This window comes from Amphibalanus amphitrite, unplaced genomic scaffold (genome assembly GCF_019059575.1).
Source record: "Amphibalanus amphitrite isolate SeventyFive unplaced genomic scaffold, NRLGWU_Aamphi_draft 000793F_arrow, whole genome shotgun sequence".
In the NCBI taxonomy this organism is placed as follows: domain Eukaryota; kingdom Metazoa; phylum Arthropoda; class Thecostraca; order Balanomorpha; family Balanidae; genus Amphibalanus; species Amphibalanus amphitrite.
The window spans coordinates 321732-345064 of NW_024882287.1; the positions used below are offsets into that span (position 1 = coordinate 321732).

The window sequence follows — 23333 nt, forward strand, 5'->3', positions numbered from 1 at the left end:
CACGTTACTACACCATTACATGCAAACATATAAACAAATTATCTCTTGCTCCTCTCTCTCTCTCTCTCTCTCTCTCTCTCTCTCTCTCTCTCTCTCTCTCTCTCTCTCTCTCTCTCTCTCTCTCTCCTCTCTCTCTCTCCCCCCTCTCTCTCTCTCCTCTCTCTCTCTCCCCTCTCTCTCTCTCTCTCTCTCTCTCTCTCTCTCTCTCTCTCTCTCTCTCTCTCTCTCTCCACCTTGTTCTGTGACCTGTTTATCTGGTCCCGCACACCCAAAAGTCGCACCCTCTACCATGTCGAATGTCGATCCATCATAAATATGTGCATTGTGTTCTGTCTTGTGTCCATCGTAACCGTTCCGATGAGTAATCCTGGTTCGGTTGCTCTCGTGACCGTGGTCTACCTCCTAAGAAGGACTCGAAGCAAATCCAAACTGCTTGAATCGTTCGGTGCAAGATGGCGTTTATATGCAAACATGCAGGATATCTGTGACTCACGACTCGCAGTTCGCCGCTTCACCATGAATTTATAAATCTATTTGCATATGTAAACTTTTTACGGTAGCTGTCTCAGTCCCCATCATGTTTAAAATGAATTCAGAAGGACTTAAAGTATATCACGAACACCGTACAGCTACAGATAGAGTAGTAAAGTAATCTTGGTACAGCTCTCCTGGACCGAATCTTATTCTTTTAGTAAGTGAGCGTCATCACTGCCGTCACTGAGGTCCCCGTCGCCAGCAGACGGCATCAGGTGACTGACGGCACTGGCAGTCAGTCACCTGTCAGTCACGTATACCTATAACTGGGAAGTCACAGGCAGCCATGGTCATTTCAGTATCAGTCCCCGACCATCCCGGGAATCCTTCTCTACCAACCACTGTAACTGCGCCGGAATTCGTCTCAGGCCGCCACTTTGGCCGCGCCGGTCTCTGTCTCGGAGCGCCACTTTGGCGGCGGCGTAATGACAGTGCGGGGGCCGGCGCGGAGCGGCCGGCCGGCGCCGGTGGTCGGCTGTTCTGCGGCTGCAGTGCTGGAGGCACCGGGAGCTGCTCTGAGAGCGGCCAGCCAAGGTCAGCGCCGGCACGTCGACTGACTGCCGACTGGCACGGCACGGCCGATTTTCAACAGCTCGTTTGTGGGATGTTCTCATGAGGGACGGGCATCCGGCCTGAAGGAGGAGGTGGTGGGAGAGGTCTAGGGGAGGGGGAGGGTGCCATGGTGCTGGTGATCACCTGAGAGATGTGGTGGATGCTGACTACGTGTTCAAAGTGACAGACAGTGTTCATAATTCAACATTGTCGATTGCGACAGCTTTAGAGCATGTTCGATGACTGTCCAATCCAACTTGTCGTGACGAGACCTAGAGCAGCCATCACACTTTCGCAGTCTGACCGTCTATATATCCGTTGTGCTGAGCGCTGATTATTAGACCGGCGACCCTGCCGAATGTCGCTGCTGCAGCTGATGACGGTGCTAGTCCCCCGCCGACCTCAGTTGCCGGTGCCGGTCAGTGGTCTCCCCTTCGCCGACCTCTGATGACGGTGCTGGCCCCTCCGCTGACCGCTGATGACGATGCTGGCCCCTCCACCGGCCACTCATGACGGTGCCGGTGCCGGTGACCGCGCCGCCGGCGTCGCTCCGTCCAAAGTCACCGCGATGGCCGACGCCGGCGGCGACACTGATGGTTACGATAATGGCGATGACAGCGCGGGGCGGCGGCGACGGAAATGCTCACGGCGGCGGCTCCCGCGCGTCACCCGACCCCGGCGACAGAGCGACGCCACAAAAATACTCGGCGACCGTCCACGGCAGCGATTATCCGTAATTTAAAACCAATAATCCGTCCGGCCGGCCGGCAAACAAAGGGCTACGGTCGCGCCGCACGCAGGCCGCAATAACACTCATCAGTGCGGCGGCGCGATTGCTCCGCAGTGAATGAGCAGCTGCGCGGTCCGCTCTGGTCGGGGTGGGCAGTCGCCCTCCGACCGCAGAGGTCAGTTCGGTCCGTCCGACCTCGGCAGAGGTCAGTTTGGTCCGTCCGACCGCGGCAGGCAGACCACATCAGACCCCAGCAGCCTGGTCACGTCTGTCTTCGGCTGAGTGGCAGCTGTTTTCTCTCTGTTCCCAGCCCAGTCCAGTCGCTCCCCTCTCCAGCTAGTCCGTCTTCTTTTTAGCTCTTGTCCCCCAGCTCGGCGTTAAAAATATTTGTGCGATGAAGACTCGGGCGGACCTTTCTGGATCGTTGGTTCTAAAGCTGAACGAGAGATTCCGCGTTGAGTGACAGAACTGGGGTACAGGTGGGAGGGAGCCGGTTCACATAAACGGTGACATTATGTCATCAGGCATTGACGTCCTCGGTCCGGTCTGCACGGTCATCACGTTCACATATGTAGTTGGCTGATGTAAGGTCGATCCCCCACTGACGAGTCGGTGACACTAGTCATCAGGCATTGTGCTACATAGACGATGCTCCACAACTCTCCATCGGCTGCGAAATCAAATTGGTTTGTTTATTCAACTAACCATAGTTTGGGGAGAGGGGAGGGAGGAAGGGAGGGGCGTTGCAATGCGCTCCAGACCTCCTCGCTGTCTTAGCTGAGAAGAAAGAGTCCAGATCTCCTACCCTTCCCAGTGGGAGATCTGCAGTAACGAGATCTCCGCTGGCTCCCAATCATCAATCAGCGCTCGGCGGGCACTGCTCCCTGTGCTCCGGCTCAGGGGCCGCTCGGTGGGGCCGTACCCGGTCCGTACCCTCTCTCTGTCGGCGGCTGCCGGCGGCCCTCTGTAATGACTGTTTGTTTTAGCTGACCGTCGCTCAGCGGGTGCCGCAGCGGGCGAGGAATGCGCCCCGCCAGCCCCTGGTCTCTGTCGGCGAGTCGACCAGGCCTCAGCCCGATCTCTGTCGGCGGACCGGCCAGGGCCCCAGCCCGCTCTGTCGGAGTGGTCAGCCCTGACTGTGGGAGGCGCAGACGGCAGCCGGTGGACGGTCGGTGGATGGACGGTGAACGGTGGACAGGGGAGGACTGGACAGTGGCAGACTTCAGACACTGCAGCCGGTGGTAGACCCAGACACTGGTTGATGGTTATTGGTTAAAATATAGAGCAGGGACGGTGCAGGCTGGTCCAGAACCACAGGCAGCAGTTGCGATGGAATGGTGGTGGTGACTCGGGTCCGGGAACGACAATGGGAACCCCCAGATTCTCCATGGGATCGCCATGGGAAAAACATCCGCTCCGAGGGGCGTCCTCACCGTGCTGTAATTAGGGGTCACAAAGTCGGCTACTTACGAAGTCCCTGAAAGATCCTTGACCGCTGCTGGTTGTTTTTAGCGTGCGTCAAGTGGCTTGACTTGTCGACAGAGACAAATAAATTATGATGCGTTCGGAAAGCTTGACCTATTTCATAAAAGGTTCGGCCGATTCTGAAGTAATTCAGGATGATGATAAAATGATCAGTAAATTAAAAAAAAACATCAATGAACCGAATCATCGTCTACCAATTTACGAAAGGCGGTGCGGAAGGCTTATCGCGTTGACTGAATGTTAAAAAAGATAACCCTTAGGAAAATATACAGAAGATTAGGTGCAGATTCTTCATCAACTTAAACTCTCGTAAATAACAAAAACAGCTGGTTAGCTACGCATATAGAACCTGACCCAAATTTAGTTGTTTGGAATTGGTATTATTTTCCTGGCTTGCTTATTGAATTGTTTGCAATTTATCGATAAGTAGGTAAGTAGGTTCAGGACACGAGCAGATGCTACGTGATACCTGAAAAACTTTCTATGATCTCTTATGTGATGGACGAAAAAAAAATCAAGCCGTTTAGTCACGCTAGCTTGAAGCCTGAAGGGGCAATTAGCTCAAATCTTGATGCAGTTATTCCAACCGCTCCATGTTTCCAGCCCATTGCGATTTCATTCGGAGATACTGCCAGTATTAGAAGCCCTGACTGGCTCCTGCGCCACCTGCCTCTGCAGTTGAACACTGAACACTGAACAGGGCTGCCCACCCGTCCCTCCCCTCCCCTTTGCATGCCTCGCGGGCTCTGCCGCGTGTCACATGTCGGGTGCAGGGCGTCAAAGCAAGCTGCCAACCGCCGCATACCTCGGCTGTTTGCCGCGGAGGAACACACCACGACGTGCCAGCCGCAGCACCATGAGATTCCTGACTTCCCCGGACCCGTGTGTAAAAGCTGGCTTCACCGAGGCGAGAGCTCGGTCAGACCCCAGCGGTTTATGCAAGTTTGTGTTGGACGGTGAACTCGAAAGGCAGTGCGGCACCACTTGTGTCGATATGCGCGAAAAGGTTTAATATTAGCCGTCTCATCGTATTTTCGGCATTTCAATTTTCAAGTCGGTGACCGATCGGAAGGTTTTGAGAACCGTTCGCATTTTTTTTCTCCAACCACTTCAGGTTGACAGGGCCAGATCAAGGCCAGATCATGCCCGATCAGGCGTAAGAAGTTGACTTGAAGCTAACTTCGGCCCGATCTGACCTGAAGGTCTGATCTGGCTAGTTCAGGCCGGATCAGGCGCTCCGGTTTGCACTTCACACTTGCATGCCCATCAGGCCGTACGCCTTTTCCAGCCCTTTTGGGGATGATTGGGCCTGATCTGGCCTGATTGGGCCTGAAGTGACCGTAGTCGGAACCGGGCTTTAACCAAAACAAAAACCTATCATTTTGTTAAGCGTTCATATAGGCACAGCCAAGTAGGCACACATGCCGGTTTATTTACCAGCGCCGCCAACGCGTCGCGTCTTTCCTAATCAGCCCTGACCGGTGATGTGATTGGCTCGCTGTCGGGGGACCCCGCTGGCCCCTGTCCCGCCGGCGCCGGCGACTCCCCCGTGGAGTGTCGGGGCGCCCGGGCCGCCGGCGGCGCCGGCCGCCCCGCACGTGTCTGCTCGCGCGCCCCGGGTGGCCTCTCGGCGCCCGTCTGTCGGCCTCCCGGCGCGCCGACTCGCCCTAACGTCGGCTGCGTCGCCGCCGACGATAAACTGTCGGCCGACGGCGGCGGCGACGCGTCGGCGGCGTCGGGGGGCGGCGGCGGCAGAGATGTTTGGTTTTCGAGCGGGGAGGGGGTGACTGGTGGTGATCGTGGCAGAATTCGTCTTTATAGAAATAGCGGCACTTCCATCAAAAGTAATAGACGCGAATTAACCAGCGACAAATGCATCCTGGGACCTGGGCAGATAAATCAAATGGCTCACGCCTCACATTATATTATATCACTTCGATTACATAGGTAAGTCATTTCACCATCAAGCATCCAGCAGCCTGCATCGCATCGCACGAGCATGGATGATATAACACTGGATTGGTGTCTCGTGGAAATTAACATTGGGATCCGCGACATTGGGATCAGGCCTGCCATCTAGCGAGAGAATTATCGTAAGTTAGGAGCAAGCCGAGTGAACGCCATCTCTCAGCATTATGACACACGTGGGTGTGGTGTGTTAGTTGGCTTGAAGTGCATATTTCCACGAGTTGAAGGTAATCTTACTGGACCTGAGACGACAAAAAAATGTCTTAAATGCTTGAAAGCCAAAAACGTCAAGCAGCCCTTAGGTAATAACGAAAATAAAATGCGTAAGACGGTGTGTTTTCATTGAAACGCCCAGTCCCATCGACTTGTACGACCTTTTATATGGTCATTTACTCACAATGGTACAGCAGTTTTACAATATGTCATGCACATTTGGTAGGCTTATTCCTTCTTCTCCGAATTTCGCCCGATTTTCTTGATCTTAGTTAATGTTACGGCACGTGCCACGTGCCAACTCAGGGGTGTCGAAATTGTTCCACACAAAGTAACTCCGCAATGACTGGGCCCATTACAGTAAAACTTCGTCAAAAGTTAGGCACCCAGTGGCCAATGCATTTCCATGTGTCACCATGGGGGTGCTACTGCACGTGCGCACGTGCGGGGTGCCGCTTCCATATCTCAAGAACGGCTGGGCGGATAACACTCAAACTTGGTACACAAATGTCACATCGATGCTCGCACTGCATTAATCAGTACCCACATTGGTGCAGAGTCGTTAGGAAAACGATGAAATGAGATACGTGGTGTTAACACCTTTCTGTTCCAGCAGTTAATTGATCCGCAACAGGAGATCCTTGTTTGTGAAGGGCGAAGACTTCGTCTCCCTTTTCCATTCCTTGTTTAAAATAACATTAACAATGTACGAAGATCACACATCAAAGTTGTTTGAGGCGGCTATCTTGGGCCAGGGCTGCGGAGTTGTAGTCAGAGCCAGCGGTTCTGTTCCGACTCGGAGTCGGTTGATTTTTAAAAGCTGTAGTCGGAGTATGAGTCGAACGTCACCGAAAAGTCATCGACTCCACAGACTTACCAGGGCTGCAGAGTCGGAGTCAGAGTCGGAGTCTGTGTGAATCGACAGTTCTGCCCGGAGGAGTCGGAGTCGATATTTAGATACCGGAATCGGAGTTGGAGCCAGTCACTGAAATTTCATCGACTACGCAGCACTGGTTGGGTCCTTTTCATAGAGCGTCTTGAATGACACATTGAGCGGCAATGACGTTAGCAATTCCGTTTAACCTTTTCATTAGACTTATATATTAGTACTTAAGTTAGTTTTGTTCTTTGATCGAACAATTTGTTTGATTTAGGCCAAGTAAAGACTCATGTGAAAAATAGCGAAAACGACACGTGCTGGCGAGGTCTCCAATAACTCCCTGTTTCACGATTTAAAGAGGAAATAACAGGGAACCGCTTATATTATTACTCACCCTGCACATAAATTTATTAATTTCTTCACAATTTTGCTGACATATTAAGACATAACATTTTGAAAAAAATTGCACATCAAGCCTGCTACTACACCACACTCCCGTGTGTCACAATGCTAATCAGCGGCGTTCACTCGGCTTGCTCCTAACTTGCGATAATTCTCCCGCTAGATGGCAGGCCTGAGCTCAATGTCGCTAAAAACTGCGAAGACACCAATCCATTATTATCTCATCCATGGCACGAGTATAATCGGATAGGCCAGATAAACGATAAACTTCAGTTTATCGCTTACCTACCTGCGAGTTCTTGTATATTTATAAGTTTATATGTTTACGTGCGAATTCGCAGGATTTTTTGCTGATTCACTAGTTTATTGTGGCGAGTGAGCTGCGCCAGTACCTACCTAATATTTGTCGTTGCTGCCCGCGTTGTCAGTCACTACCTCTAAAAGAGCAAATGAAAAAAATTGTCTTATAGACTACGTTTCCATGACACGTCTAAATCGATGTAGCGAAATTTCACGTGCGTTTTTCTCGGAAACTATTTACCTTATGCAAAAAATGAGCGTATATATGGTTTTAGCTAGCACCTAATCCTATATATACATTTTTAAATTACGCCTAAATGCTATGATGGAGCAAATCCATTTTTCAAAATCGGCTTAGATTGTGCCATGGAAACGTAGCCATAGTCTGAGACGGCCATTTCAGAACCCAGTACCTAAGTATCATTTGGAAGTCACTATGCGTCACTCTCCCATGCCTTTGAGTCTTAGTTTCACCTTTCGATTACGCATGAATAGGTATTCTGGAAATAATGAGCAGTCGAGGTTTTTGCGAGCTGACTGTACGGCCGACGATGGGCGCGTGCCACGTGCCACCGGCGCCGACGCTGACTCAGAGGGTGCGTCGACGCGTCGCAATCGACACGGTGGCGCCACATATGTCACAGGGGGCCGTTCTGACTCAGTGAGAGGGTGCGTGCTGGTGAGGGTGGGGTCTATGCGATAGTGGTTAGATAGGGAGGGGATCGATTTTTGGCAATGGCTCCCCAGCAGGTAATGAACATGGCTTTACCTGCAGACACTGCAATTATAGCACAACCAATAAGTATCTACATTCACCGAAACGGAGCGTTGCACCTGCGCAACGAAATCGCAGGCACATACACAGAAGGGTAAAAAACATTTTACCTTTCTCAGATGTTAACGTGCTCGCCAAATTGCACATGTCACCGATTGGATGCGTAAAAGTTTAACACTAGCAACGCTTCATAAAAAAGCAAGTTAAAAAATGACTTTTAGCTGTAACAATATATCTACTGATGTATAACGACGGCCGGGCTATTAAAGACCGTTTAAACCCAATAAGAAATATATGATGTTATATGAAATTGAATGCATGGACATTGAACAATTCACATTCATACCTTCCTAAGAATGTAAGTAAGCCGTATGCAACGAAACCGTCTCGCTTCCCTGGTCCCTCCTCCCCCCCCCCCCCCCGGGCAGTAGCGGCGGAACACCTTCAATTAGGGGGGGGGGACTGCCTTCTTTTGGTCCCATTCTTTCCATGCAACGCTCATAGGGCTAACGTTAAAATGGTAAAATCAAGGGGGGCACGGTGCCCCGGTGCCCCCCCCCCCTCCGTTCCGCCGCCTATGCCCCCCAGTCACCTCAGTGACCGGCCCTGCTCCGGCCGGCGGTGCACCGTGAGGTGGTCCAGGCTAATGAGACGTCGATGACGCCACCGAGGCCATGAGGCGGCACTTTTGGTCAGCACCTGCATTACTCGAATAAATGATGATGGCCTGCAGACCACTGCCCTTCGTCCGCTCATCATGTCGAGAACTAGCGTGCGAACTGCACCATGCGGACTGGAGGGAGGGGTGGGTGGAAGGGAACTGCGACCAACGGCTAGTCGGTGGCAGTGGGAGCTGCATTTCACTGCATCCCGCACGAATGCTGCAATGTTCACAGTACCTTTGAGTACATAAGGGGCGAAGAAATAATATTTTGCACGATTCAATTGGGGAAATTGCGTGGAAGCGAAATCTTAACCAATAACTTTTGATTTCAAAATTCGCGGCAAGTAATAGTTTTACTTTGCTGACCTCTAAGTGGCCCTGCCGGAGAGCACTGTCCCATAATGAATGTCGAGACAAGCTTAGAGTAGGAATCGCTGTCGCATAGGTGGCCACCGGAAATCGGAAACCAGGATACCCTAACACTCAGATGTTAGGCGGTGTGCGCCTGAGATCAGTACTCTGTTCCCAGTACTGGAGACTCAGTCTCTCCCCTTTTCCCCTTATCTCTGGGCCCTTCGCCGGTGGCCGTCCCTCGCCATCCTCCCCTCGTCTCTCTCCCGCGCGCAGATGCCTGTCCCGTCCAGTGGCGGCTGGGACTTTTTACCCAGGCGCCGACTAAGTGGAATTCGCTGTTGTGAGTGCCGCTTCGTTCCGATGTCCCGATACCGTCGGCGGGTTTTTCGTCTGTCATAAAGTGTCCCAGAGGGCCGTGGCGGGCCGGTCGGAGGCGCGGCGGCTAATGGAGCCGGCGGCCGGCCGCGCCGGAGGAGGCGCCACAGGTGAGGTCAGGCCAGGTCATCCGGCGACCCGACCGGTCAACTGTGGGAAGGCGGAGTGCGAGGGCCGAGCTGGGATAGTTAATGGTTTATCGAGTCTGCCCTTATTGGTGGCTCCTTGGCTGGTCCAATGAGCCACGGGTGTGGCAAGTCGGTGACTCACTGCGGGTATATCCGGCAGCCCCTACCGACAACCTCTTATTTGGACGCGGGACTGCATCTAAAAAAGATCGCACTCCACTTTGGAGTTTCCGGTTGGCTCAGCTTATCTTGTATCGTCTGCAGTAGAAAGGCGTGGTGGCGACAGCGAGGCGGCGGCGCCGCACGACGGTTTTGCTCAGTACTGACGGCGTGGCAAGCGGCAGTGAGTGTCAGGCGTTGGCGCGAGGGCAGGGCCGACAGGATCGAGTCCCACCCCGCAGACAGAGATATGTCGCCGCCGCGCCGGTCGTCGTCACGTCCATGTCTGGATTGACTCGTCAGCGCGCCGGAGCTGGCGCCGCGACCGTGTCAGACAGGACGCGGTCGTGTCTCATGCATGCGTCGCCGCTCTGACGAAACGACGGCACGGAGCGACGTCACAAAGGCATGGCACCGGCGCGGCGGGCCTCGAGAGGTCAGTGGAGGGCGACAGCGTCATGAGATGTGGGTGTTACTCTGATCCACCAAGGATCCACAGGTAGCTAAAACATCAAGCAGCGATTTTCTCAGTTCCCACTACTATATACCTCGAGTGCCAAACAAATAGCGCTGTGGATGGTAAAACTTGAAGGACAAGAATGTTGCATGAGACATGAACAGTAAAATACCAAACAACACCCAGCCAATCCACACAATAAGTCACGCCATGAAACCTAATGACACCAAGCACCCAGATCACTTTCCTGTTCCATTGGGGCCGTGTTTCCAGTCGGTCGCTCGGGTGTCTCTGGTGGGGTAGTTTACCGGGGCGGTCCGGCGGACTGGATGACCGCGGCTGATGGACCGCCCCCATCAGTCGTCCTAAAAGGGTGTCGGCTGTCTGCCAGTCGGTGACAAATTCGCTGGCCGCGGCAGAGCGGCACCCATCGGCCCGGCACGCGCGGCATGCGACCGGCCCGGCCGGCGGCGGCGACACCGGGTCGGCTATCAGATACACCGCTCAAATGGACCCTAATTAAATAACGGCCGTGATTAATGTGATGGTTCGAACTGGTTATCCATCGACCGGTTCGGCGGTGAGTGCCCGACGGTCGCGGAGACGGCGTCACGGCCGCCTGTCCGTGGGATATAGCGGCGACTGCAGCGAGACACGCCACATAGTTACTTTTTAGCGATTTACTTACTTAGCGAACTTTCTTACTTTAAACGTTATCTGAGCTACGTTGCTTACCCGACTCATCACTTGTTCGCAGTACATTATCATTGATGCAGTCGAATACCGTAAATATCAAGGTATGCGTAACATTGTCGGAGGGACCAATATGTTTTTATTCGTCGCATAGCCTACTGTCACCATAAGTGTCCCGACTCGGCTAACTATTTCCTCGGCCCTCGCCTCCACCTACCGTCACCACCGAAAAACGCCAACAGGAAAGATGCAACAAAAATGCCCGGTGATGGCACTGAGCGCCTTTTTGTCGTTTTGCCAGCTCCTAAACGGGTGAATAAAAATCCGGCCGAGGTACTCCCCGGGTTAGTGTTAGACCGCTGTGGATAGCGCCAGTGGATCACTGTCGGACGAGGAAATAACACGGTGGCCGAGGCCCGGCGACATGCATGCTACACGACACGGGGGCTCGTTTACCGGACGGAGCTCGGTGGGTTTCTCGGTAGTCAGGTACCCACATCCTAACACTCGCCCGGACTCGCCCCGCCAGCCCCTGTCGTGCGGTGGGCGATGTAGCAGCTTAGTTCCGCCACATCGGCAGCTGTCGGCAGCTGGGTTTACGCATGTTCTCCCTCCCCAGTTGCCAATGAACGTGCGTTGGACGATGTCGGGCACAACGGCAGTCGTGGAACTTGACGTTCGTTTGTTCTCCCGTGTATTTCGCTACTCTCAGTCTCGTCAGGTCGTGCCGCTGCCATGTCTCCAATCCCGTCTTCCGCTGTTAACCCGCACTTTCCCATCCAGCCAAAAGCAAAGTCGCGCCTCACGGTTGTCGGGCCTGTAAACATGTTAATGACTAGAGTTGACCGTGTCTTCAGCGGCGTCCTCACCCGGCACGCCGACACGCGATACAGATATACACCGGGAGGGTGGGTCGGCGTTCACAGGGGCACCAGACGGCCGCTCCGTCGGCACGGCACGGACGGCACGCCGGGCCGGCACGGACTCGACGAGCCGTGCCGTGCCGCGCTGCTGATAAACAGCACGTCAACGGGCGCCGGCACCGACCACGGACACAGGCACACCAGCACCGACTCCGCGGCGGCAGGAACGATGGAACCGACTCCGACGGCAGGCATGCACCGGCACAGCTCAGGAACAGAAGGGCAAGGATCTCGAGACATTTAGAGTGGGGGAGTTTTACATAAAACATGACAGGCCGGCCGCCGGTATTGGAATTAGGATCACTGTTAGGATCCGAAAAATATACGAACCATATAGAGACGATAGACGTATCTACATAACATACATGATGCTGGCTAATAGCATGACCGAATGAAATAAATGACAAGTTCACACGATGTTACATCACGCATGGAAACAAACATCATGTCATACGGCTCATGCACGACGGACCCAAGCTTTTAGTATAAGACAATATCTATCTACAAATAAAACGGCTGGGTGCACACGATAACTACCATTGCAAATCACTTCTCCGCTGCAAGGCAGCCCGAACTCCGCATATTGCCGGGTTTATAATCGAGATAGCACGGTAGCGGGTGGCGTGCCGTGTAAAACGTGCGCACCAGCCATCGACGGCCACCGCTGATGCAGGCTGGCACGGCTCGGGCGCGAGCAACAACGCACACGACATAGTGCCAGTCACGGACAGCCCAGGGTCAGATACGAGTCAGGAACATTACGAACAGAGGACACAGCTCTGGGAATAGGATATTTCGGTGTCGGACACCAGACAATAGACGGCACAACTCCGGATACGATGGACACTGGAAAGGCTACAATCCAGCTCTAACATAGTTAGTACGGATCCGGATAGCTCAGCTCCGGACAACGACAATTACGAGCATGACAACTCCGGACAGCGGACAACACAATTCCAGAAACAGCGGACAACGCAGATCCGGATGGCTGAGCTCCGGAGTCCGGACAACACAGGTCCTGAAAGATCAGCTGCGGAACGCTCGGCTCGGGATAGCTCGGCTTCGAACAGACAGCTCAGTCCCGTCGGTACTACTCGGAACAGAGCGGCCCAGACTGCGTGGAACGCCGCTCCGACCAGCCGCCGCTCTGTAGGCCCATATTCGGCGACAGGCGGTAAACGAGAACCGCTGTACTCTGGCGCTCTCCGAATGTCGGGGCGGCTCGACGGCGTGTCCCCACCGGAGCTTCACACAGGCCGCTCAGCCCACAGCCGCCGCCAGCGACTCTAATGGAATACGACATTTCGCCGTCATAGTCCGCCAATTCGGATGATTGATTGCCGGAATAAAGCCGACGGCATCCACAATGCACATTGCCGAGTGACATTATTCTTAGACAGCCGTTACCTGTTGCAGCTATAGCGTGCATGTTTGCAGCGACTGAGATCTCCCACCGCCTCCGATCGGCTTGTCGTACCCAATTCCTCCATTATAACGTTAATGGATTGGGTGTGCTCACGATACGCAGTCGTTGCGACACAGCAATGTCAGAGTCTGAGTGCAGTTCACTAGGAGAGTGCCACTTTTTCTGAGGGTGACCGGACTGCACGCAGCGACCAGGGCGTGGCCGCCTGTCCAGTCAGAACTGTCACGGGCTACACTATGCTGGCAAGGTTTTGTTACCATTCTCTAATAACACTGAGAATAGCACAGGTGGGATTCAATCGATCAAATGCAATGCCACATATGATGCAGCGTTCGCGGAATGACTTGCCACACCGGGTGTTGTTTGAAGACGTGACGCAGGGATGCCCAGGACGTAAACGCACGCAGTGACGTCTCAAAACGTGACGTGGTGACGCTCAGGACGTGACGTGGTCGCGAGGACACGCTGAGAATGGGACTTCCGCTACGAACCTGTGAAATCGAGCAGTTTATTAGGTTTAGAAGGCTAAAACACTGTACGCAGTGCACAACAACGTAGGGATGCACAGCGAAGACAGTTAGACTGATCCACAGATGAGCGATGTGTCTAATCATGATGACAGTAGAAGCTGCATGTATGGGCTTATAATCAGAAATTAGTACAAGCTCCCGGATCGCTGAGACCACGAATAATCGAGGACTCAGAGGACGATGACTTGATCAGTCGTGAGCTGGTGCAGACGCGATGGAGAGGATACATAAGTTAGCCAAAGCCAGCCGAATGAAGTCAAATGCTCCACATGTTTAGGTTAATAATTAAATATTGTTCGATGGAAAAAGAAAAAATAGCCCGTGCGTCATGCGTCATCATTGCTTATTGAATTACCGACTGCTGCATCTAACCAAAGTTCACTACAGCCGACCATGCTCAGTCGTGGTGTATAGTACCTATTTGATTGTAGGATGTAGATCCCCGCCGCGCTAATGCCGACCACCATGGCCAGTCCGACGGCCAGTACCGAGATGACCAGTGGACCGGGCCTCCAGCCGGCCGCCCCCTGACGACCTCCCAGCGCCAGCAGCGCCTCTAGCGTCCGGTTCACCGAAACATCTGCCGGCACAGGTGGCGCTGAAGCTGAGGATGGTGGCCGTGCGGTGGCCGCGGACGAAAACGGCGATTAGGGCACAGTTCGCTATTCGAGATTGAGAACAAGTCTCCATGGACATAAGCGTTGCCAACAACGTTACATAATCTTGTAGACCACAATGCACACATTGTGTACCAAAGAAATTAGACACTTGATTCACGGTATGTCAAATATGAGACGTTCTCCTCGCCGTTTTTAGACGTGAATAAGACGTTCGGTCCAGCATAGGTCGTCGAGGATGTTTTAAGTGTAGGCACACGTATCCTCGAAAGCAAACTTCTCTATAGCAGGTTTCGCTTCGTAAGAGTTTGCATAACCGAAGCATCTGCTGTACACTATTCACCCCCGTCAGTTTCGTTACCGTGTTTGGCGCCGCTGGTCCGCCGCTGCTCGTGCTGCTCGTGTCTCCTGGTCCCTCCGGGGCCACGGCCGCGGCCAGACGCCAGCGACACCTGTTTGTTACAGAGCGGGGTACCGCAGCAGATGGAGCTGGCCCGGTAGTCCTCCCCGTGGGTCGGCAGCAGGTGGTCACACATTAGAGGCGTCTCGCCCCTGGGAATATAACACGGGTCACGAGTCAGAGGTCAGAGGTCGCAGCCAGAGATCACGAGTCATGACTTACCGGGTCTTAGATGAGAGATCACGTGTTAGACGTCTAATATCACAGATTCCACGTTGCAATTAATGTTTAAGATGCCATTGGCGCAGCTCAGCCCCAAAGCCGTTTGCAACGTTGAAGCTTAAAGGGCACCTTCGCGGGCTTCAAGCCTTTCTAATTTTTTCTCGCGAATATCACATGAATACTTAGTTGGTGGGTAGGTACCACAGCACAAGTACAAATTACTTGGGATAGGGACTGAGCTTTCCAAAGCGGACTTACTGCAACAAGACATAGCTCTCGATCCCTCATTTACATAATTCCCCTAGTACTGACCCGGCTGAGATGGCCAAAAACCACCCCACTGACCTGACACAGCCTCTGGTCATGGGGTCGGCGCCGTCGAGCCGCCTTAGCTGTTGGGTGTAGCACATGCCGGTGGTGGTACAGGTGCTCACGCCCGCCTGCTGACACTCCAGCGTGGTGCAGATACAGACGATACTGCGGCTCACATCGCCTGGAGGCAGGGGCGGGACAGGTCACATAGAGGTCATTGTGATAAGGTACGGTAAAAGAGAGTCACGTGGACAGGGCAAGGGGTAGTGCTGACAGGTCACAGCGGAGTCACGGCGGTCGGCTAGCGGGAGTCACATAGAAAGGTCAGACCGAAAGTCATATCGAAAGGTCACCGAGTGTCAGTAAGCCAGGTCACAGTGACAGGTCATTGGGCCACCGAGGTCAGATGAACTGTCATCGAGGGTCATTGACGTTTAACTGGTTCAAGACAGGCCATCGGGAGATCACGACATGCCACCAATAATTATGTCGATAGGTGAACAAGGAACATGCATATATGCTGCTATAGATCAACTTGGACTGACAGGGCAGATGGGGAGGGCCCAACAGTCAAGTGAACGGAGGGGGGGGGGGGAGCTGGCACATAAAGTGATAGGCTTATACAAAAGAAGAGTGTGGGGAAGGATATTCCTTGCGGATCGATGCACCACGGGGTCCATGGTATTTTAAAGGGAAATTAATTAAGATTGTAGACAACATTATCTTCAGGCTTCATGAGAAAAATCTTCTCATCTCGACTAGAATATGTATTTCTAAAGTTCAGAAAGCGGTCTGATGTGAAATAATGTACCAAGATGCATATGGACCTAACATTGATCGGGGATCCACCACCACGCCAAGCCCGTCAGCCCTCGTTCGTTCCTGCAATGTAACTATAATTACACTACACATTGTTTGTGCAAACCCCATAAGAAGGAGAGCCTGAGCAGGCATGCATTCTGCTAGATGTGAATTAGATCCTTACGCTGGATCCGGGGATTACATTTTCATGCCAGCTAAGCACTGCTAATAAGTTGTAAAGAGCTTTCGGCTGACGCTTGTCCATCATTATTTGCCGATTATAGCTTTTTTCCTTATACAGCACCAGCGCGAGTGAGCATCCAGTGTGAGAACAGTTTATACAGTTTATATAGGATGTCGGGTACCCCGTCCCAATTTCTCGATTTCAACAGTGTGTGACTAGTCACAGTCAGCGAATAAAAATATGCGAGTTTTATAGGCTAGACTGCTAAAGGAATTACGTTTCATGACGTTTCTGATTAACATAGTGCCCAATTTTAATGACATGTCATGTCAATTTGACGTTTAATATTGAACGTTAGCGCTAATCCGGGCAGATGTGTACAATGCATAAAAATAGATAGGTAGGGGAGACCCGGGAGGTATGGGCCGGTTTTGTGAAACGGTAATTTTCTTCCAGTGAGTAGTGTCTAGACCCGGTTTTTCACTCTGTGTAGGTACGTGAAATTGTCTTCCACCAGCAAAATGTGCCTGATATTAGGCATCTGGGATCAACTATTTTGTCTCGAGATAGCTTTCAATAAATCATGCGCCTTTTCGATCCAGCAAAATACACCGGGAGGTATGGACCATGGGCCGGGACGTATGGGCCGGTGTCATGTTTCATATTCTTTTTTCGACATTGAGAACAATACTCTTAGCTGGGATCTAACTTGAGCTCTCTTAGAGCCCAGGCACCGCATAATAGGCCAACAGCTTACTTCATGGAGGCCACTTGGGCACCTATTTATAATGGGTAACTCAATCCGGTTCCATGAAATAAATAAGACAAACAATATTTGTATGTTCAAATGCAGTCTGTAGTTAAATTTTCGGCCATGTGCGACAAAAACAATTGTTATTGAAGAGGACATTCAAAGAAAGCATCATTTTATTGATTTAGGATCAATGGAGGCGGGTGGCCCGAACCTCCCGGTTAGGACGTCAGAATGCGCGTAGCATCTCAGCTCATAATCTTGCGAGGAAGCTTCAAATTGTCTATCCAGTCTTAATAAGCATGCTTTACACTTTTTGCTAGCGATGGTCTGACATAATAAATCGATCCTGGTTCACATTGATCGCGAATTTACTTTATGTTTCGTATTTTATTCGAAGAGGGCAAAAACGCTTTATCACCGCTCATTGCCAAAAAAGACTGAGGAAGATTTTGGAAATCACATAGGTTGCATAACGAAATGGCTGCTATCAGTTTACGTGGTCAAATGTGTAAAAATACGCAACACTTCTTCAAAACTGCGATGGCCCATACCTCCCGGGTCTCCCCTACTTACCCACTCGGAGCGTTAGGGTCGCTGACTATTCAACTGTTCTTCGGCGAGTGTGAATAGATAAGAATTATGAGTGACAAACATCAGTATGTTTTTGTTTGCATGCATCATAGAACTCTTGGTGTATAGAAGTCTCATTTCATTAAAACTGTACATGCATAAGGTCGTGTATCTACCAATAAGGGCTACCGGCGCCGTCGTTACATGTCCTCGCGTCGACCCCCAACGGGACTTGTACTAAATCTCGTTTGCCCCTGAATGCCGCGTGCCCATGAATGGTGGTCACATCTCTGCACAGTCCCGGTTTCATCAATAGCCCGACCTTGCCCAGTTCGAATGTCTGACCGGTATTTCTGTTTAATTGCTCTCGCGGAGCCGGGAAAGTTCACCCGCACTTGTGCCCACGCCGCGGTCGGCAGGGCTGACCGGAGGGTGACCTCGCCAGGACTGGTGGCCTTAGATGTCCCAACTGGGATACAGGACACTCTATACGGGGACCACGCCGAGGACAGGGGACCGACTATAAAACGGCCGACCGGCGTCAGATAGGCACAGTTCACCGCTGACTACCATCTCAACAACAACATGAAGCTGGTGAGTGAAGAGACGGAGGCACCAGCAGCACTCAGCGACGGCATGGCTAGCACCACGCTAAGGATATTGCCAAGCTGTTTGAATCAATAGTTGTTTCACAGTCACGGAGTTGCTGGACAAAGCTTCCGGCAATATTTTATTTTAAATTTGTTTATAATTTAGGTGCACACCTAGCCGTCTTTTTAACTGCACTGTCAACAAAATAATTAAATGAATTAAATAACTAAGATAAATTACTATTTACATGATACATAAACTTTCGACCCTATACTTGCAAGAGGTCGATGCCGTTGCAGTTTAGACCCTCCGCCATGACGTCTGTTCCGTTTCAGATCGTGTTCGCCGCCGTGCTGGCCGTGGCCGCCGCCGCCCCGTCGGAGCTCCCCTACGAGAGGGACATTGTCGAGATCCTCCGACAGAACATCGACCACAACGACGACCAGTCCTACCAACACTCGTGAGTATCTACACTGGCGACGGTCGGTCGACTGTTCGAACGGCAGTCAATTGTTCGAAAAGTGGTCGGCTTCTGTAATTGTTCTTACGTCGCAATACTCGAGATCAATCGTCAAGGAAGTTTCAAAGAGCATTTGAAGCCCAGCTTGGTATTCTATTTGTTGTGCCTTGCTTAGTCTAGGGAAAGTAAAGTGGCTCTAAAACGAGAAACTCTTTTGTTCAACAAAAAGACATTCGTAGTTACATGTTTGTGAGAACCACCATCCTCATTTATGACAGTGTCTTCAGTGTTTCTCTAACCCAACGCCCGCCTCTGTCCGCCAGTTTCGAGAGTGAGAACGGCATCTCTGTGTCGGAGTCTGGCGAGCCGGAGGACGACGACAGCTACAGCGTGTCGGGCCAGTCAGCTACACGGCCCCCGACGGCGTCACCTACACGGTGGTGTACTCGGCGGCGAGCAGGGCTTCCAGGCGCAGGGCGACCCCACCTGCCCACCCCGGTGCCCACCAGTACACCCGGAGGTGTCTGAGGAAGAGGATGAGGAGGAGGAGGAGGAAGAGGATGATGATGAGGAGGAGGTCCGTGGGGAGCCCCAGTACGAGCGTGTCATCGTCGGATACAGGCCCCCGCTACCAGTAGACCATTCGAAATGAGGCTGAACCCTATTAAGTGCCGATGAATATATTCTCTATTTTTAGAGAAGTTGATGTTCTCTGATTTGTTCCTTGTGTGAAAGTTTCTCTAGTTCTTAGAGGTATTTAGGTTTAAGCAAGAGACAGTCATGTCTGTTGCTTATTCATCCTTATTTATTTCTTATGTCCTGTGATTGACTGTATGTTGTAATAATAAATATTTGTTATCATGATCACAGCCGTGTTTACTTTTGGCCAATTTGGCACGCCATCACCACACACGGTGACGGTACTGATTCGGACACTCAAAGATCCGTGCGTAAGATCGATGATGCGTCACTCTTGAGTCAACCAGATCATCAATGCGGTCCATCGGTTGTCTGATTGATCAAGCTCTGCTAAACTGAGGCTCTCAGGCTAGCTGTGTATCACTTGGGACCAACTGGCTTGGCGAGTTAAAACATCCAGTGACAATAACAGGTTAGGGTATGCTGATCATTCTACTTATAGGACTTTGAGGAAAGCACTTGCTACGAGACGACGGCGCTCTAATTGGTTAGCATTTCGACTATGACTGGTAGTGTTTTACAGTTATGCGGATAAATGCAATAATAAGCAAAGAAATAAGTGACCTATGACGTAAGGAAGGAAGGATTCCTATTAACCTCTGGAATGGCGTACCTGAGTTTGTGTAGACGTTGGTATGCAGTTGCAAAGGTGTACTGGCTGCCCATAGTCCAACCGTAAGCTGTTTCACTTGCTTCCAAAATGCCTATCAAAATCGTGTCGATATCGTGCACTGAAATCTTCCTTCTCTGCGCCCACCAAACATTCACTTCAGTCTACAAGACGTCCCAGTAGGGTCTTGCATGCAGCTGGCACCGCATTCCGGCACCAATCGCCTTCGGTTTCCGTCTCCACGATCTTAATTCGCTCAACCATTTGGCAGTGGATACCGTCCATTGTCCTCCCTCACATGTTTGTTTGAAACTGCACAATTATACCGTATAGCTGCTCCTCACCGGAACCCGTTTCATGGAAGCTGATAAAGTAGTGAATGGTACAAGGTTAGCATCCTGTTCACAGATGGCACGACTCGTGTATCGCTCGGCACGATCTCCACACTGCAGTCTACTTCACAGGATGGTGGAACGCCTGAGCATGATCCGGTGATTATACAAGGCGATCCTTAGGTCTATTTCTACATAGCTCGGGTGTATGTGAAGTCCACCATTGTCTCCATGCCATAAACGTAGTGTGTGTCCATGTCTCACCGTCTTTTCAAATGGTCTCCATCGGTACATTGAACAGCGTGACCAATTCCTATTGACATGTCCTCAGCACTCTGCGCCGAGCTTGCAAGGTGGGGGAGGGAGGAGGCGTCAGGGTGTCGGCTACGGACAGTAAGGATGGCGTGTGCCCGTCTGTATGGAGGCCTTATCTGTACAGAAGATATATTTATTTCGTTTTCTTACGTTTTTTACATGCATCATTTCAAATAGAATGAGGTTCCTTCCTAATTTATAAGAACGCACGAGCGATTACTGATTAGGTCCATTATTTGCTTTCCATGCAAATGTGTTGGCTCGGCTCTTGTGGACGCGGCTGTATACGAAGCAGCTCAACGGAAAGATAAAGGTTTAAATAAAAAATATCTCAAATCGGAATGCGGCAGTTACGGCAGCTGTATGCTTTTGTTTCTTACCTCTCGAGTCTCGCATACATCCGGTCTGTGCAGATCAGAAAAGAAAATGCAGGTAAGAAATATCGTGCTGACCTAGTATGAGCGAACACAGATTTTGTTATTATACCTACGAACAAACACAAATGTTTGGAGCTGAGGTGTTGCATATTTGGCCGCTGAATGGACGTGCACCATTAGCAATTCATGGTGGAGTGCTTTCCGCATATCTGCTGCAACCTCTGTTATGAAACTTGTCATATGTTTTATTATCGCGAATCCCATTTCAGAAAGAACTTCAATCACTTATGGGATTGGTTAGCGGAGTCGGCATATGATACATGTATGATAATAAAGCAAGAAATGTGGATACACATATACTTGCTTCAATACTTGCTCGTATCGTGTTTGATCCTAAACCAAACATGAAAACACGCCTTGAAAATCAATGTACCTATTGTCATTAAGGGCACAGCATATACATTTTACCTACAGTGTACGTGCAGAAGCATAGAATTAGATATTATCTTTTTGCTACTGGAAATTACGGCTGATGTGAGCTGTGTGCTATACATTTATTTTTATCCGTACTTTCCTCCCCAAGCCTCACAGAATGGGCTGATCTTTGCGAGCAGCCTTGAGCATTTATTGACTACTACTGAAGTTCATCGACGTGGTTATTAGTTTGAGCTATATTCATAAGCATTTCGTTACAACTATGTAAAATAAGGGAAAAGGACGCAATATTGACGCAACAAACCGATGTCAAATAAAAATGTCCGTATAAGCTTACAATTAAACGCAACATTTCATTAAACACCGGGCGAGCACAGTGATCATTCGATCAAGCGTGTGACCTTGCCATGGCCAGAGTTAGACAGATGTAGCTAATTTTGATCGGGACGGTTCCTGTGGTTTCGCTGTTGTAGAAGGCGCGTTCCTGCGGTGGTCCGTGATGGAGGAGGGGTCCGCCCCGTCGGCTGGTCTCGATAGATCCACCCCTGTGGCGTCTGATAGCTTCACGTGCCGCCACCCAGGCACACGAGAACAAGAGTTCGCCGCGGACTGCCCACGGCCAACAGAGAGCCTGTGAGAGCTCCGGAGAGCCGCCGACATGTTATAGTAGGCACGCTTCTGTGGTCTGCAAGGCTTGGGATCAGTACTGCGATCTGGTCAGCAGTACAAAGGAGTCAATATTTTACCCGATAATAAGAGCATATATTTGGTCTGGTTTATATGGAGGCCTGCGATACACCTATAACCTTTTTGCACTCAAAATAGGCATCTTTTCATTCAATTTCGGCGAATTGCATTCCATTTTAGCGATCTCTCTATTCGAAGCAAATGAGAGATCGCTAAAATTGAATGCAATTCGCCGAAATTGAATGAAAAGATGCCTATTTTGAGTGCAAAAAGGTGTACACAATGCGCATACATTGCAATAGACATTGCCAAAGGAAACGGAATGTGGAGTAAAACATACCTAATAACCTTCGCTAAAATAAACCTTTCTTCACCGATACTCAAACTCATACATTTTAAAAATCAACTAGCGAATAATTGGATCATTTATATGTAAATGCCCACATTTCTAGCGGCTCAAGAGATTCTTCCACACAGATCCCACATAATTCATAACCCACAGGGCACAGATATATCCAAATGGTTGTTCGCTTAGAACCGATCGTATGTTTGCGGGCTGCTAAACAACTTTAGAAACCGAAGGCGCGCGTGTCTCAGCATGCGTGGACTGAACAGGGACACCCTCTCCGGCAGTACGAGTCTATGACCTTGAGCAAGGTCAGCCCAAATAACTACCGGAAATGAATTACAAGGAGCTTTGGAACACGAACAACACTCACCGTGCTGTATCACATGTCCGAGCGATTCTTGGGAGCATGTATTTCACTGGCTCGACTGACTGCTAAACGCCGATGTATCTGTTCTTTTCGTCGTACGATCGGGATGGTCGGTATGATCATGATGGTCCTGTAGTTCTCATTCCTTTCGTTTCCAAGCGCAAGGCTTACCTACCCAATACCCATGTCCTTATCTTTTTTTTTTATCACCCGCCGCTTTCCGGGATGCTCGTTAGCAGGAAACCAGTTCAGGCAATCACTATGCAACAAAAAATGAAAGATTTTCTGTTCCTGGAAAGCGACCGAACTTTTCTTATTCATTGGGTGTCCTATCATAACCGAAATGGGCATATTTTTTTGATCTGAAAATGTTTTTTCGGGTTTTCAGGGCCGATTTTCGATTTTTGGACGCAAAAATCGGTTTTGGGCCCAAACCCGTGTCCGATGTAATTGAGCAATCGATTCACGGTAACTTTCATCGTCTTTCCTATGCCACGTGCTTTCGAATGATACCTGGTTGCATACTTGCGCCTTAAAGACGTCATAAATCTATGTTAAAGTTAGAAAATGTTAAAATTTGGGATTTTTTAAACATTTTTTTCCATTTCGTTTCAAAATAGAGGAAAACTAAAGGCCCTATCCAAATTCTGAGCCCAGTTCCTTGAAGAGCATTCAATTTCCGTTCGGAAGGTACTTTTTTAGT

The 23333-nt window shown here is 50.7% G+C and overlaps 1 protein-coding gene and 1 long non-coding RNA gene across 2 annotated transcripts; one reads left to right on the forward strand and one right to left on the reverse strand.

Annotated features, from left to right (window-relative positions):
* Nucleotides 1–14500: 14500 nt before the first annotated feature.
* On the reverse strand, nucleotides 14501–16168 carry LOC122366257. The gene is made up of 3 exons (XM_043338267.1): nucleotides 16156–16168; nucleotides 15133–15280; nucleotides 14501–14717 (listed from the first exon to the last, which is right to left on the reverse strand). The coding sequence occupies exons 1-3, from the start codon at nucleotides 16166–16168 to the stop codon at nucleotides 14501–14503; spliced, it is 378 nt and encodes a 125-aa protein (XP_043194202.1).
* A 1548-nt stretch (nucleotides 16169–17716) lies between these two features.
* Nucleotides 17717–18861, forward strand: LOC122366258. Its single transcript, XR_006253859.1, has 3 exons — nucleotides 17717–18002; nucleotides 18335–18459; nucleotides 18783–18861. It is a non-coding gene; the product is annotated as an uncharacterized LOC122366258 (long non-coding RNA).
* Nucleotides 18862–23333: the final 4472 nt, after the last annotated feature.

Coding starts and splice junctions, on each gene's coding strand:
- LOC122366257 (XM_043338267.1), bottom strand. Junction 14,718..15,132: donor ATGACCAGAGGCTGTGTCAG/GTCAGTGGGGTG, acceptor TTATATTCCCAG/GGGCGAGACGCCTCTAATGT.